Here is a 17,335-nt window from a genome sequence, read left to right as displayed (position 1 = left end):
CCAGCCCCCAGCTCAGAGTTCCCCATTTTCTAGGAACTCTTCACCACTGGCTTTGCTTTGTTCAGCATTTTGTTACTAGTCTTGGATTATAGTGCACAATTGAATTAGTTATAGGACTAATTCGGTTTTCAGTTTCCAACATGTCAGATGATTCCTCTTATTTCCTTATACAAGCAAATCCAGATCTCCAGCGAGTGGTGAGGGTGAGGATCCAATTAAGCACTCAAATAAGAAACAGATCAGGGGTAATAGAAGCTCTGACTGCAATGACACACAGTGGCCATGAGGTGGTAGCAAAACTGCTTCATACACTGCAGACCACAGGGGTCTTCCACCCAACATTTTTCAGTAGCTGTAACTTATAAAAGTTGCTTCCAAACAGCAAAGCAAATGGAATAGCAGATTTAGTCAAGAGTTACTTCCAAAGACTAATACCCTGTGTCATCACTTGAGGTTTTCTTGCCAAAGGAGAGACTAAATTGATCACATTACCTTCACACAGACAGATGTACTGCAGACATGGGGTCTCAAGCTAAATTTGAGCTCGGTCCAACTGAGCAATTATTTCCACAGCTGTGAGTCAGGAAATCCAGTGAAATGAACAGAATAATAGTACAGCCCCATTGAAAGAAGACCAGAAAGCCCTGCATGAGTAGAGCTGTGCACTCCTGCCTCACAGCTACGTGTGGCCTGGAGCTGTATGGAGGAACGCTGGTCCCCTCTCCACCCCCTGACACCCCCACTACCTGCTGGGCGACCTGCGTGACCCCCCGGCTGTACCTTTTTCTCCATGTCGGACGCGGACTGCAGGAGAGCAATGAGAAGAGCCATGGCCTTGGTCTGGATCTGCTGGTTGAGCCTGTCGGGGGGGGGGGGGAGAGTGAGAAAACAGACTGACTGTGCTGCGCCCCCGATCCCTCTGCGACGGCTCCGCGCACTTCCCAGACTCCCCCAGAAACCTGCTGATTTCCGGTACCGTCCCAAACAGCGGGGCAGTGAGACAGTGGCAAAGGAGGGAATGACTCTACAGCCGTAACACTCACCAAGGGGGCTTGTAGGTTACTGTCTGCTGGTTATTCTTGGGCATGGAGAAAACAATTCTGTCTGCTAATTAAACACCACTAAGTTTTACCAGTTGCCACATTTTTAACACAACCAACAGAGGGCTCATTCCGGTATAGGATTACGAAGCAGCGCCAACTGCTAACAGCACTTAAAATAGCAAACGTGGATCAAGATTAAGTGAATTTGCTGCGTTCAACTTCAGACTGCAGAGCTGAGACCTCTCTGGGTGTCCTTTATTCCAGCACATGGGCTATTTTCAGAAAGGCTTTGTCATTCTACACAAAGAGTCCTATTTTACGAAACAGGCACCAGTCAGCAGTCTGTCCCAAACTCAAGCAGCCTCAAAACAGGCCAGTCTCAAGATTAACACTTTGATTTCTCCATGTGGATTCTTGTTTTTTCACAATTACAGAGAGAAAATCCACACACTCCTCTTACTGACGGACTACTTGGATTTCACAAAAGCTTAGTGGCATTTTGACAGCTCTTTCACAGAGTTATGAAATGTTTTTACAAGCACGCTTCAGGATTGCATTGGGACACCTGTTTACTTGCGAACAATGACTGAGTTTTGCTCTTGCTTTACTGTCTCTAACTTCAGTCTGCTCTGATTACTACTGTACCTTCAAGCCTGCTTTTGGGCAGAATGAAGTCACATGAGACCCTAAGAATCATTACAAATGAGAGGCCATTTGGCCCATCCAGAATGTTTGATAACAGAGATAATACCACTGAAAGGAACCCAGACAGTTTTATCTACAAGAAATGCAGTAGAAAATTGGTTTAGCAATTAGCTTGCCTGTAAACACTCAAGACTACCCACGGGCGGTAGCACAATGGTCGACTCCGAGTCATAGATCTGCCAAATCTCTTCCTTGAATCTACACCCAAGGAGAATCTGGTATGACCCCCCCACATCTGAATATCCAGCTGAGAAATTTTATTTCAGGTATTACTGTGCTCATATTTCAGAAGGTACACCTCCACTCCAGATTTGGGTGCATGCGAGGTATGAATATTAATTAGCTCTCAGCCAATTAAGATTAGCTGTCTCCTGTACCACAGTGATTGGATGAGAGCTATTTGACATTCATACCTGTAACACCTGAGCACATCTGTGTACTTGATACAGTAGATGTGCTTTTTGATTGAGAGAGGCACGTTTGGAATGTGTTTGGTAGAGAAACACGGTCAGTTCTGCTACAAAGCGCGTTTTCAAAAAACAAGTTAAATATAACGCGACAAATTTATCACTACCACTATTTTTTCTAGCATGAGCTGATTAGGACACATTCGAGTTTGGAAACTAGTCGTACATGAGTAGGAACAAACAGCTGTGCATGTGACAGGCGGATGTAAAATTACATTCTATAAATACTTCATTTGGTCAATATAAAGGGTCTGAATTAAAAAAAAGATTTTCACTTTAAAGGTTACATTTCCTCTTGCTTAGCAACAAAGGCTGATGCACACTGTGCCACTCTAGTGGACTTGCTCAATAGTTACTTAGTCATCTTCAATTAATGATATTATATCAGTGAACACTGTAAATAAACACTGTTTTGATAAAATAACAAACAAGGGCTAACTATTCATATAGAATAATTTCAATCATGGTGGTATTTTCAAGGCATCTTCCCCATAAGCCCTTAATTCCCATTGAATCAATCTTCAGGAACACAACAGCAGCAGACCTGGCTGCGGCTTGTATTGACATGACTTGACATCACACTTTTCTCAGCGCGTCACAGGCCACTTACACCTGCAGGTGCCCGATGAGCCTCTCCAGCGTGACTTCCTGTTTCACCAGCAGGAACAGGCTGGTGCTGCTCTGCACCATGTTCTCCAGGATGGCCAGGGACAGCTGCTGGATGGAGGCATCCATCACCTTGACATTGACGAACCCTGCGATCTGAAAGGGCGGCAGTGGAGCACGGACTCAGGGTGGCAAACACAGAGACTGAGCCCCTTCACCCCCATGCCCATTATAGACATTGGCACTTAGGCCATATCCTTGGTTTGTCTTCACGTTTGCCCCTTTCTACACCCTTCACACTATTTCAAAGTCGCTGCTTGTCTTTTCATTTATATATCATTTTTACAGGAATTCCCTTATAGTAGAATCAATGCTGAAGGATTTGAGAGATGCTTGTAGCTTGGACCAATCGAATGTGGCAGCTCCAAGCTCAGAAAAAAGAAATGGATCAGAAGACCTTAGGGTTCTCAAGAACTTCATCCATCTGATTTGGATAGATAATACAGGCTGCATCTACAATAACATGGAGAACTGCTGAGGCATTTCATCAGCTCAAAGGGGAACTGCAGTTCCAGTTTCTCAGCCTGTTTATGAAATCGTAGTAACAAAATAAATTGACAGTATCCCAAAATCAAACAAATTCCAAATTAAGCACAAAATCGTGAACTGTGGAAGTACTGTATAGTCACCATGGTATCGCAAACCCCTGGTGTTGCCATGGGCGACAGTGAAGAGTTTGTGCAAATTGCGACGTGAAACAGCCCTTCCTGCTCACTAGTCACTGTAATGGCTGATATAATGTGAAGTGCCAGCAAATAAGCACAGGTTGTGCAGCAGACATTTCACTGCAGAAATGTTCCAACGTGACCCGCATGCAGAGTTAACATTTGCAAAAATGTGTCACTCTAGAGCAATATTTCTATTGGATTAAAAGAGATCTCCTCACAAGCTTGTTTATAATGTAACAGGGCTGCCTCACCTGACCAGAAGTTTTGTTGCCTCGTTCTGACTCGGAGAATATGGCGCTGGGCATACCTGGAAGTGTTGTCTTTTTTGTGATGTAAATTGGAGCTTTTACACGTTACTGTGTACATTTGACTTGCATTGTGGTTTGAAATGCACTTATCAGTGCCACTTCTTTCTAACCCCAAAACATAAAAATATAATTGCAGTTCCCCTTTTATTAACTATGGCAGTTCAGTAGGAACAGCTGCTGTAAAGATGTTACATTTAAGCTCGCGAGTGCCGGGGCCTCTGCCCTCCAGAAGGTCACAATCGCAAGGAGGCTGGTGACGGTGTGACGGCCATACCTTCCTGATGAACACGGTGGAGAGGTTCTCCCAGGAGACGATGCCGTGATCCATGAGCTCCATGAAGCCCTTCAGGGTGTGGGCCATGATGATGGGGGCCCTGAGACACACACACACAGGCACCCAGTCACCCCAGAGCGTTTGTGGCCCGTGCAAGCCCACCCACAAGAGTCTAGAGGCAAACGCTGGCTGCAGAGAGAGCGGCCCGGGGGGTCGTGGAGTGGGGGGCTTCACTGCGAGATCCGCAGCCCAGCTTGGGCCTCCACCAGAGGAGATCACATCCAAACTCGGCTTTGGAGAAAAGCACTGAACAAAGACCCAAGGCTGACATGACGTGTGGCCTGCTCTGTGTTACGTCTGCAGAAGTTGAGGTTTGAGGCTGTGCTCTGCAGGATTTGAAAATGCTTTAACTTGCTTCTTCTCGTTCTTGTTTAGCCCCTGACCACACAGACAGGACAGGAACACAGCGATTATTTCTGGCCATATTTTGCACACACGGTCGAGCAGCAAACCGCCACCCATTTACTCTGTTGCAAGTGCTTAGGTAGAAACTTCCAACCCAGACAAATTATGATGTTGTCTCAGTAGCGCGTGAGGATGAAGGGCACGTTATACCCTTGAGGGTCTCAATTCCAAACCTAGAGGCGTTTCACTCGAGCACCGAAGACTGACAAAATAGAAACAAATACAATAGCCGTCTGCTTAATGGATAACATAGACCCATAAGACAGAACATTGAAGGACGCAGAGAAACAGATAGTGATCCCACACACACACACACACACACACACACACACACACACTTCCCTCGGGGGCAGACTAGCTGCTGCAGACTAAATGGGACAGCGAGTGAGGTCATGGTCTGCCAGCCGGTACCTAACCCATACTTGCTTTGTGGAAAGCCAGGATCCTATTTCAGTGAGAAATATTCATCAAAGCTCAAAGCTTATTATTCAAATCAAAGAGACCGCCAGAGATGTGCATTTGCAAGAACAAGGCGTTAGCTGTGAAGAAACAAGATACAGAACAAGCTGGAGGGAGTATAATGTTGATGTTTTTAAAAAAGATAGCAGCCTCAACATGTCACTGATGCTGGGGTATACTGGTCACCCTGTTTCAGAGTTTTTCATTCTTCCTGCACTTAGCACCCTCTGATTCTCAAGACATGGCAGCCAGAAAAGATCAGCTCTCAAAGGGCGAAAGGAAATTGAGAAAGAAGCAGCTGCAGAACCTGGCATTGACGACCTGTGTCTGGCTCCACGGTCCCCTCCTGCAGCTCTCTCCTGCCCACACTGCCCATCTGGAAGATGTACACAACTCACTCATTGCTGTTCTCCACGATCTGCACCAGCAGGGAGTGCCCGTCGCGGCTGATGAACTCCTGGGCAAAGGTGACATCGGTAGAGACGGCGGCCAGCTGCTTCAGAGAGTCACAGCGCACGCCGGAGTCCAAGTTCTGGATGCCCCTGAAGAGTTCTTCAGCATAGCGACCCTGAGGCAGACAAGCAGGCCTTAACGAGTGATTTCAACCAGAATTCTTCCAGTGTGCAATTCTTCCAGTTTGGTAGCAGGAAGTCAAAGTCCTAAATGTTTTAAAGACACAGCATCTTCTAATAAATACAAGCTATTAAATAGCCAAAACATGAATTTTCACCAATTATGAAGAATTGGATAATTTCCCTTAGGAATGGCTCAGATGAAAAAAATTGACAAAAGTCCATGCTGCCCTCCATGAAGCAGGGTAGGCCACTCATAGTTTAAAAACATAAAGATTACAACCAAGAAGAGAGCATTCAGCCTTCTAGCCTGTTTGGTAGTTAGTAGTTAACTAATTTAAGTATCTCATCCAGTGGTTTCTTCTAAGAAGCCAGGGTATTGGCTTCAACAACACAGTAGGGCAGCTTGGTCCACACTCCCTCAACTCTCGGTTTTAACTGTAAAATGTACTTCCACATAGTTTCCATGAACCGTTTTTTCTCTGTCAGTGCTTCCCCTATGGTTCCAACTGTCAGCCACTGCTGAAGGAAGAGAGCTACTGAGCAGCAATGCCATGGAAAGGATAGGGAGTACAAGATGAAGGGAGGGAGAGTATGAGAATGTGTGGGAGGTGGGTACCATGAACATATCGCAGCTTTCACATCACTTCCACAAACAGTTCCGTTTATATTCCTCGGTATCTAAATCCACTCTGATAACGTACGCAGTGTTTACTCATCTAGGACAGAAACGTCCGTCATTTACGATTCATTCCTTCGCGGGGCTCAATTTGCTCACAGCGAAACCTGCACCAGAGCTCCAAGGGGTTTATCTAAACAGCAAAAAGAGGGAACTACAAGAGAAAACAAGGCTCTCCTGTACAGATCACAGAATCAGAGTGTGGGAGGAAGCGGGCTGCAGTGGGTGTGATCACGATCTGGAGCAGCCCGCACCAGCTCTCCCAGCTCTGAAGGGCTGGCATCACAGCAGATGGCATGCTTGTCTGGCCCCTGGATCTGGGGGGTGGGGGCTGTGCGAGTGTTCATGACTAAGGCAGTGGACACAGGAAGAGAGAGAGAGAGGGAGCTGTGCTCATCTCATCAGCTCTTTGTTCCTCCCACGAAGCCTGGCTGGGGGGAAGGGAGGGTGGAGGGGACGAGGGACGCAGATTCACTGGCTGGATTCAGTCGGTTCCCTAATTTGGCAACAATGAGGGAGAACAGCCCCATTGAACGGGTGGTCGAAACTCCAGCCAGGAATAGCTCCTTTATAAGTTGGCTGTATACCAAATCCAGGCGCAGCACAGAGCAGCATCTCGCCTGTCTTCTTCGAAACAAATGCTTGGCTGAACCCTGTTCTTTAATCTCCGTGAAAGGCAGCGAGCTTTACGCACTGCATCTACACTGAAATTCAGAAAACTCTTAAATGGATCAATCCTCCCAGGCTCTCCCAGCCCCAACAGGTGTCACTAATCGGCACATGGTGCCAAATGATACTTAATTATGCCGATGTTAACTAACTTTCTCAGAGAAAGAAATATGAGACAAATTTGCTACGCCACATTACAGCAGCAGCTCTCCCACATTGACAAAAATGCACTTGTCGGCATATAATTAGCAATTCAGAAAAGAGATACATCCAGTCCAGATGCACAAACTGCAAGATTCTTAGCCATATTATCATCTGCAAGGGACTAAAGGGTATTCGGACTTCTTCTGTGTAAAATCTATTTTCCCACACATACGCAAAACTGTAGCCTCTCATAAAGAAATTGTGGCTACAGTAATGCTTTTGTTTCACTTCTAGCAAGGTCCGAGGCATGATGCACAAGTGCAGGTCAGCAAGGGGGGGTGAGAGGAAGTGTTTCGTGAGCGTACTGGGTGGAGACACTGTTTCCAAAATGTCACCTAGGATTAAAAATATAACTGGAAGATCAGCCTTCTTCAGGATGACCTGGAGAGTTCTGCACGTCAATACCCATATTTGTTATTAAAAGAAATCTACGAACTTGTTGGCTTTAATTAGGACTGGAAATAGGAAGGCATTTCTACAGGTCACACAGCTGGTGCAGTCTGTCCCTTGTCTGAAATCAGTGAGCAGCAAGCTGAGAGTACCCAGGTAACGTAGAAACTAACGGAGAACGGCCCACTTGACTTACAGGTGCTTTGGTGAGGCGGAGAATACTGCCATTCTTGATGTCCAAACGGTTCTAGGACACAGACGAAACACACTTTTCAGGACAGCCTTTATTATTAACATCTTTGCCCGTCTTAGCATGCACACGCAAGCACATAGACATTCATATAAAACGTGAATGCAGTCACTCAGAAAAAGGAAATCAAACATTAAAATAAGAACAATGGGGAAATCGACTTGCCGGAATAGGCCCCACATTCCGTGCATTCTGAAAGGGCTCCTTATTGCACAACAGCACTGAGTCACGTCAATCTGCTGCTCTCCTCTCCTTCTCCCCCAAGCACGGCATGCCGTGACTCAGGAGGGAATGTGGTAGAGAAGACACAGGAAGGCTTGCCCACACCTGCCCAGCGCTGCTGCCTGGTGTGTCAGAACACAAGCTGCAGTTTCACTTCCTGCAGCCAATATAGGATCTGTGCTGTGACTTGCACCTCTTATAGACAGAGGCTGGGCGAGGACTGTAACTGGGTCTTACCACAGTCTGTTGAGAGAACCTCACATTTTGTTTAGGCAACTGAACCAATTATATGTCGGACAGAGCTTAAGTTTCTGTGTTTTATTTAGCAGGCTAGAGATACCTGGTGGAGCCCAAATTTTGCTACACAGTTTTTCTCAACATATTATCATGAGATTCTGTAGGGGTGAGGTCCTGGCACAGTGCATCCAGCCCGCCTAGCCCTATCCTCTACCCACATGTCTCAAATTGGTTATCTTAAAAGACATCTGACCCATTAAGGAGTCTCAAACATTGGTCCTGGATGGTTCCAATCTATGAATCATCTAGGTCACCTTATATCTTCTGTTTCTATGAAACGGGTTCTTGAACACTGAGGGATATTTCTTATTTGTTTTCCAAATGATCAAATAATCTTAAATTACTTTTAGCAAGTTAACAGTTTTAATGATCTCTGCCCAAATCTTTCAGAAACTGATGATCCTACTAGAATGAGGCTCTCCACAATAGGGGTTAAAGATATCTGCTTTGAAGGCCTTCATCTTTTAGTTGCCTTGGGAGTGGGGTCCCCCTTCCTCATTTTCCACACAAAATATAAAGTAGCTCACTTGAAAGCTGTATAGACATCCTGTTTCCATTGGATTACAGGGATGTCCATGGCTCTGAGGCTACACCGATGTCTGTCGCAAAGGAAAATGATTCCTCAAAAACCTTGGAGCCGTATTCTCACCGACTCAGTGATGTAGGTCTGGATGCCATCGGCGTACTGCAGCGCATAGCCATCGGGGCCACTGAGGTTCCACCTGTCGACAAGCAATTCGATCAGTTAAGGGATGGAGGGGTGGACTGGTGGCTCAAATACGGAGACTTTCCCTGTGTTCTGTTGGTGAAATAATAACTATCCTCTTCTCCTCCCCACATGTCCGGATGGCGCTGCATCACTGCCTTGGATCCAAGAGGGACATTGTGGATGTAGCTATCATTTAGGAGCAATCTACTGGTCTACAGAGATCTGCATGGAGTACTAATACACAGAAGACATGATGGATGGATGGATTAATGCCCTCATCATTTCCTTTTTTTAGCTATATTAGCATGCCCAAAGGGGTTGGGCAACCAGTTGACCTTGGACCCCCAGAGGTTTTTTATTCCTCCTTACTAAGGAGTTTTTGGACCGTTGTCTTCTGGTCTTCTGTTCTGTATTGACAAAATGTATCGTCAATTGCATTGTTAAGCGCCTTGGGGCAACCTTGTTGTGAAAGGCGCTATATATAAATACATTGAATTGAATTGAAAGAATCGCTGCAGGACACAGCCGACCAGAAGGATCTCCCCATGTGCGTTCACCCAAGACAAGGCAGGCCACAAACTACAGCTATTCTCAACTTACTTTCATTTCTCTCCTGAACAGGAAAGGCCAGCTTTCTGACCCGTGAGAAAGACACATGAGGCCATTCACATTTCTTGTCAGATCTATTTATATATGAACGTGTTATGAACAATGACCAATAATTTTATGTACGACTAGGGATTTTGTAGAGGCCCTTAGTCCTGGGAAATACAGATACGTAGTTTCTGAAGTCAGAATAAAACATATGAATAATACATACCCATCACAGACTTCTTTAATGACTGCTGACAGTGGCTTTTTCTGTAAGAGAGGAAATCTTATTGGTTTGGGACACACAAATCATAAATTAATCACAGGTTGCTTTTGCTGCTTCACTTCTATGGGGAAATAACAAACATCTGAGACACAGTCTCAAATTTAACCAAAAAAGACATTTTAAAAAACTGCATGATCTTCAATGGTCGCGTCTCTATGCTCAGGTATGGTGCTGCTCTAAAGCAAAAATGACACCGACTTTGCATGCATACGAGTGGTTATTTAGAAATAATAATTGGGAAAACATTAGCCTTTTGATGGAAAGCAGGAGAATTCTGTGTTTTGTTACAGCTGCCCTGCAATTGGTGGGTTGCAGTGTGGTTGAAGCAATTACAGGGCTGGCATTGAGACTGGTCTGCTCAGGCCTCAGCCAAAGCCACAAAAACAAGCTATTCATTTGGCGCAACTGCACATCCACCCGGCTGAGCTCCTGCTCCAGGCGGATGCTCACAGAAAGGCTGCCGACACACTTACAGGGCAGGGAGGCAGAGCAGCCAGGTCCCTCTCCCCAGAGGTGCAAACACCGCGTCCCGCAGTAGGGACTGAACTTCAGTCAGGGAGGGGCTGGGAGTAGGTGTGTCAGGACACACGCTGCCTACGCCTCTGCTGGGACTTTGGACTAGGGAAGTGAAACTACAGAAGCCAGGCTTGGGGGGTGTGCTACGGAGCATCGCTCGCTTGTTGCCCACAGGTCTAATCTTGAGCCGTTTTATTTGTGCAGGGTGCCTTCATTACGAACTAGCACTGCCTGTGTATAACCACGATAGACGCAGGGGGGTAGGATAGTGGCCAAAAACTATCTTTACTGGGTGAGTCACTTGGTAACCCGGGCAAAACCTTTTCTTCAATCAATGCATCTGTCCCCCAGTGCAGGGCCTGACCAAGGCTGTGATTTCATGTGCTGCCTCTCTCCTGGGCAGCCGACAGGTAAGGGGAATCCGTACCTGGTCAAGGTCAATGAGCTGGGGATAGGCCCCAGGCATCTGGATGGCGATCTTCACAATGTCCTTCTGAGGAGGCATGGTGGCGCCCTGCGCGTGCGTTCAGCCCGGGCTTGGCTGGGTACAGCAGGGAGCAGGGGGGGGCCAGGGGCCCAGGGGGACGTACCCTGCGAACAGGAGACACAAGCGTCAAACCACCCAACCTCATCCGAAGTCACGGCATCACACGTTCAGCCCTTCACTCCCTGCACACGCTTGAGAGGAACGAGCTGGCCGATGTCGGATGTTCACCCCTGACATTCGAACTTATAAACATTCGAGAGGCAACATGTCCTGGCCAGACACAGCCCGAGTGCATTCATATCCACCTCGCTGATGCTGCAATAGTTACGACACAAGCTGAAGCCACTACAGTGGATCTTCCTTTAGTGCATCTAACGCTGAAGAAGGCCTGTAGCACCAATCACAACTGACACTTGGACTGTGTATTTCTCCTCCACAAGACCTCTCTAGACATGGACAGAGGACACTGCAACACCTGAAACAAAGGACACGTTAGGGACTCCAGGTATAAAAAGAAGGTCACCTTAACAGAATCACCACAGCACTAAGCCATATACACACAAGCCTACACGTAACAAAAAGTGAAAAGTAGTGTATCAATTGTCATATATATTAAAACTACTAATCTAGCTGTTAGTTTGGCTTCATTGATTAACTGACAATCCTCTGAAGTGTTTTTGTTGACTCATTATTATATGTTGAGTCAGTGTTCAGTCATTTACTGGGTAATATTGGCCAACAGTTTTCTCCAGGTGAGGACCAGGCAGACTCCGGAGATCACCTGAGGGAATGAACACAGAACCATCAAGAAATCAAGCAGCTTAGAGAGCTAAGTCTTTTAAAAAAAACAGTCCGAATGATCTCAGTAACTTGGCTCTTTGGTGATGATTTCTTTGGATGACTTTGCAGCAGCGAGAAAGAGACCAACTATTTATAAACAGAGTAAGCATTTGTATAGGCCTACATTTATTTCTCCAGGGGAAATTGTGTTAATATTTATGCAATTTGTTGAAATACCTCATTATTTCTGTTTCTGTAAATTTGACTCGTCAAAGTGCTGAGCCTATAAATATTTCCCAGTTTACCGACTCTTCCCTGTGGTTCCTTATTTCTCTTCTGTAGCATCGAACTTGGCTCAATTGTCACAATGTGAAGTTGAATTCTTAAAGAGACATTCACCACATGTGCTGGGTATACTTCCCTCTAGTTTCACCATCACTGCGCCCACAGAACAAGACAGCACTGTGTTTGACTTTCTAAGGTGGAGGCACCACTCTATTCTGTGAGCAATGCGGAGGTTAACTCTATGTCACTTTTCATTTTTCATAATGAGCTAAACCCCAGCTAGTTCCTCTTTAGTTTTTCTGTAGAAGAGCTCAACAGGTTTCTCATGTTCACAAGCCATTGCCTGGGCTGCAGCAGTCTGGGCAGGCAGTGAGAAGTACTTGCACTACAAATGTAGAGACTCTGATCACTGCACTGCACCTGTGCAAACACTAACACTTTCTAGAGATTCATGATGCCAGTGGTTCTCAACACAGATTCTAATTGAGCTGTTCGGTGATGACTTGAATTGATCTACTTGCCTGTTTAAAGTTTTGTTAACCCAAACTAAAGTGCTGTGAGCTGATAAGGAACACTTCCCAAAACTTTGCTCCCTACACAATAGCTAAGTACAGCTCTAGTAAGAGCAGGGACAGGTAAGCATGAGCAAAAATTCTCATTTGCTGCCAACCAGGAAACTTTCAGCTAACGCAGTTTTGTTTGGTTTTCTAGGTGTGCACATCAGTGTTGAGAAATGGCCACAGCCTGTCCTCCATATTCTGTTGAACCAGAGACGGGCACTGAACTCCACAATAAACACACTATGAGCAGCACACACGCAAGTCAAAGCAATTGGTAATGTTTAAAAGGCAGGAACAACTAATGCAAGAAAAATTGCTTTTAAAATTGCAACATAACAGCAGAAAAGCACTGCCCAGCTGCATTGTGTCTTTACAACACCTAGTGGAAACATTACAGTGAGAAAATATGGTACATGGTCATTACAAAACAAGGCCAAACGATGAGAAAAATACAGAAGCAGATATTACCATTTAATTATTCCTTCCGTTTATGGCTGGGCAAACTAACATTGCATGGCCCAGAGTATTTAATCCATCTTAAATTGCCCACACATGTACTGTATTTCAGCCTTTGAGGCTTCTGCATAAAGGAAATTGATTCCTTTTATCCTGCCCAGGTGCCTGCTTTTCATTAAACGAGGTTAAAGAATTCCATCCACAACACAGCATGTCCCTGGATCACAGGAAATAAAATCAAAATCCGAAATGCAGCACCGACAGGGACCCGAGCTCTATAAGCTCAATCCTGTAACATGCCACAGCTTGAACAGGCACAGTCGAGCTGGGGTTAAGCAGCAGTATACTGGTTCCTGGGGAGATGTGAAATAAGCAGTTTCAGTACCTAACAGCAGCTAAAGCTGCAAACAGACTGGCTAATAAAACAGTCAGTAAAGATTTAGAACCACAAGCTAGGCCATATGACCTGTGCACAGAAATGTCCCTAAACAGTTAAGTGTTTTTTCCATTCCTCTCACATGAAAATACCTTGTTTGGAAATCTGTGAGCCCAAAGGGATGTAGGCCAAAGAGGAAACATAAAATATGAACTGAGAGAAAGGCGATTCTCTTCACCCCTAATTTATAATCACAGAAACACAAAGCCTAAAAGATGTTACATGCTAGTTCAGTCACTCTGTCCTCCAGGATGAGCTCATTTCCTTAAAAGACCAGCCCGTGCACCTTAATACAGCGTTTCCTTGCACAATACTCGATACAGTACATATTTTACAATTAGACGAGCAGTCTTTACTGAATGAGGTTCAACACTTAGCCTAATGTAGCATTAAGACCCTTTCACCAAAAGCCTCCTAGTTGTGCCCTTGCCCAAGCCCTTAACTGAATATAGGAACACCTGAAAGGTTACAAACAAGAGAAGGGTTGTTTGGTGGATTTTAATTCCAAGAGAAAGCTGGCCACTTGTGAGCACCCAAAACCATCTGTGACCACAGTCACCTGCTTTTGCAGCTGGCCCAAATGAATCACTGACCAGGCTCTCCTGTGCTAGCATTCAGTTTCCCCACAGGGAAAAGTACTACATGATAGCAACACTCCTAACTACCACACGACGAAAGCCTGGTGCTTTAAACAACAACAAAGATGCTCGGATGCTCACCAAAAGAAAACCAGAAAAAGGTTTCACTGAGGACAACACCATGATCTATACACCATATTTTTTTAACGGTGCAAAACACCACTGCTACGTTCAGTATCCAAATTTCCAGAATAAGCCTAAATCCCTGTGTGTGCTGAAGGTCCACCATAGCTGACTAATTTAACCCTTGACAATGATCCCTAGATCTCTGCAACTGTGATAAACTCTTATGGACTTGTGGTTAATTATGGTCTGAGAAAATCTTTGCTAATCCTTTGAGGGCTCTAATATGCACAACCAGGGGAGTGGGATGTATTTTTTGTAACATGGACTTGTGGCTGATTAAAGGCTGCAGTCCGAAAGGAGAATTCGTAGGTCTCTGTTGCCCTCTGACCCCTGACAGCCCCCCCGCATGGCCCACCTCCTGCCCTCTCGAAGCTATAGATGCGGCCGGGCTGCAGCTCTGCAGAACCGTGTGAACTTTCGTGTTTTTTTTTCTGTACACAGACTCGAAGTGCCTCCGTGTCACATTTCCCGCAAACCGTAAACCACAAGAAACAACGGACCACTTGGAAGGAAATCGTTAATCCCACTTCAATCAATTTAATAACAGGCTGCCCTGATTACGGAGTGATCAACGTTCAATAAAAACAGATTTTGTCAACCTTCTAAACTAAAATCCGGCTAACCTATTAAATGCGACTTGATTTTTGCCCTGCGACAAATATTCTTGCCTTTAACGAAAAGGCAATTAACGTAATGGCATACCCCATTCGAGGTTAGTACTTAAACCTGATTTAATTGGCCCAAACCCATCGATTCGTCTTGCAGGGTGCAGGGTTAGAGTCAGTAAGCCATATGAAAAAAAATGCAACACTTAGTACTACTTTTCTGGAGAGCTAAAAGACGGGTTTTGATCTGCGCTCAAGGTGTGCGGTAAAGTGGTTCTTGCAGCAAGCGAAGTAACTAAAAATTACTGCTGAATTTATCTTGTTTGACAAAAAAATGGGTAAGAGAGAAACGAAAAACGATATTGAGTAATCTCTGATTTCTCTCCGTTAAGAACATACAGATATTTCCAGTGCCCTTTACTCGCTAAACAAACAACATACAGTAAATTACAAACACCACGAAGGTAATCAAAAACTGAAACTATTCTGAAATCCTTTCAAAGGCAGAGTCGCGTTCCCAGAGCTCCACAGCCACAGTCTTACAACGTCTTGACTCGGGCACGTTCCTGGAGAGCCGCACCGCTACCTCTAGTTAGAAAACAACTGGAAATCAGATACAGTAGGAACGAGGAAAAACAGGTTATTTGGCCTCTGGAATGAGATCCATCCCCCCAGGCCATTACTTTCTGGCACACATGCACACACGCGAAAACACGGAGGCTCAAAAAAGTTGGCCAGCTGAAAAAAAAAAAGAAACCCCCCCATTTGTGGCGCAGCGCGCTCCCTTCCCGATTATGTCCCTTTCCCCCCCTTACCTGGATCAAAAGGATCTTACTGCCCTCGGATATCCGCGGAATGGCGAGCCCAGATCGCTCCTGGTCCGCTCCAGCCCACACTCAGAGGAACTTTCGGGAGTGCAGAACTCTGCTAACTCCAAGGTACAGTAATTGATCACTCTTTCACAGTTCCGGGTTGAAAACGCGTAACTAGTGCGCTCTCCGCCCCTGTAGGGGAGTGTTTTCCAGTCGCATGGAATCCTGATATTTTCCACTAGGGATTGGAGCGTGATGTGAACGGGTGGTCAAGTAGTATTTTCCCCCACTTCCACGCTTTTTAGAAAATTCAAAATTCACTTCTTTTAAGTCCCTCCTCCAGTTTTGTTTTCGGGAAGCTTTAAACATTTTTTTAATTGCTTTAAGTTCTGCTTGAAAGTCCCGATTTGTTTTCAAATAAAATAACATTAAAAGTTTACCTTCTTTTGCAGTAACACATTACCATATTTTTGTTTCCTTGCTTCAAAAAAGGGAAAACGAAGGTTATTCGTCCCTTTTTTTTACATGACCTCGGTCTTACTGAACTCTCGTATTGCCGCGTTGCTGATCTTAAAGTTATAAAATCCCCACCAACAAAATCCAGTCGGACTGCTTACAACTGAAGTTAGGAATTGGACTTGGAAAAATATAGGAGCGAGTGTAACAGGGGCTCCTGTCTTCCGTTTTAAATGTACTACGGTATAGCCGAGATTTCACTTGTTCCTCGACTGCAGGTCCTGAAATAATTCCCTGACCGCGCCTTTCTAAATGTCATTGTATGAACTCCCATTGTCGTCTACCTCATTAAACAGATTCGGTTTCAAGGACTCATTGCAAGGCGTCTTGAGAAGCACAGTCGGTTCCAATGAGGGAAAATTAACAGTTAAGGTCCTCGGGAGTAAGCTACAGCAGCCCACGAAGTCTCACACTAAGGCATGGTCTCCCACACCCAATGCTTTAACTAAAGTCAGCAATAGTGTATACACCCCTAGGGATGTACCAGTGGAAAGACCAATAGGAGATCACTGTAACAAACTGTTGGTAAACAGATAACACACACATCCTTTTGTTTTTGTAAAATTTATTCAATTTTCATAGAATGGGAATAACTAGGCACAGCGAACCAGTTTGTTACAAATTCCTTTACATACTTTAGCTTCTAAAAACCTGAATGTTTAAAAAAATAGAAAGAATTCCCTGGAGATTGAAGGCTTCAGTGGAATGACTCTACCCCCCCAGTGGTGGAGGTGCTGCCAACATCGGTTTCCTTTTGTAAAGTGCTATATTGAGATGACTCGGTTGATACCTCTGAAGATTTTCATATAAAAATGATTTTGATGCATATTCCACACATATAAAAATAAATGCTTACTGTTTATAAACAGAACAGTGCTTCCTTTAAAAGCCGCAAATACATCAAAAACCTGTGAACTCATCTACAGTAAGTGTTTTAAAAAGCACACTGAGTGAAGGACAATGTACAAAGACACATACACACATGTAAAAGTGTTACAGGTAAAGCAATTAACAAGCAGTTACACAGGAGTATTTTACACAAATAATCAAACTAATGTTTAAATTGGGCAGCTGACAGACTAACTGCCCCCGAGAGGCAGTTAGATGCTGTAAAAGAAACAGGACTTTCAAAGAACGGATATTTTGTTAAAGACAAAGACTCAAATGCACATGGACACACACACACGCTTGCAG

At 44.9% G+C, this 17,335-nt stretch overlaps 1 protein-coding gene across 1 annotated transcript in view; it reads right to left on the bottom strand.

Annotated features, from left to right (window-relative positions):
• Nucleotides 1-16,510, bottom strand: part of elmo3 (engulfment and cell motility 3) — a 33,217-nt gene extending 16,707 nt beyond the window's left edge. Inside the window, exons 1-9 of the mRNA XM_006641390.3 lie at nucleotides 15,629-16,510; nucleotides 10,868-11,031; nucleotides 9,868-9,908; nucleotides 8,988-9,060; nucleotides 7,766-7,816; nucleotides 5,454-5,623; nucleotides 4,132-4,231; nucleotides 2,826-2,977; nucleotides 781-859 (exon numbers count right to left, since the gene is read on the bottom strand). Coding sequence (XP_006641453.2) covers nucleotides 781-859; nucleotides 2,826-2,977; nucleotides 4,132-4,231; nucleotides 5,454-5,623; nucleotides 7,766-7,816; nucleotides 8,988-9,060; nucleotides 9,868-9,908; nucleotides 10,868-10,945 — 744 coding nt within the window. The 5' untranslated portion in view covers nucleotides 10,946-11,031; nucleotides 15,629-16,510. The remainder of the gene's footprint in view (nucleotides 1-780; nucleotides 860-2,825; nucleotides 2,978-4,131; nucleotides 4,232-5,453; nucleotides 5,624-7,765; nucleotides 7,817-8,987; nucleotides 9,061-9,867; nucleotides 9,909-10,867; nucleotides 11,032-15,628) is intronic.
• Between the last annotated feature and the right edge of the window lie 825 nt (nucleotides 16,511-17,335).

Source organism: Lepisosteus oculatus, chromosome 20, assembly GCF_040954835.1.
Source record: "Lepisosteus oculatus isolate fLepOcu1 chromosome 20, fLepOcu1.hap2, whole genome shotgun sequence".
NCBI lineage: Eukaryota > Metazoa > Chordata > Actinopteri > Semionotiformes > Lepisosteidae > Lepisosteus > Lepisosteus oculatus.
Note: the sequence above shows the minus strand (reverse complement) of the source record. Positions and strands in the feature narration are given on the sequence as shown.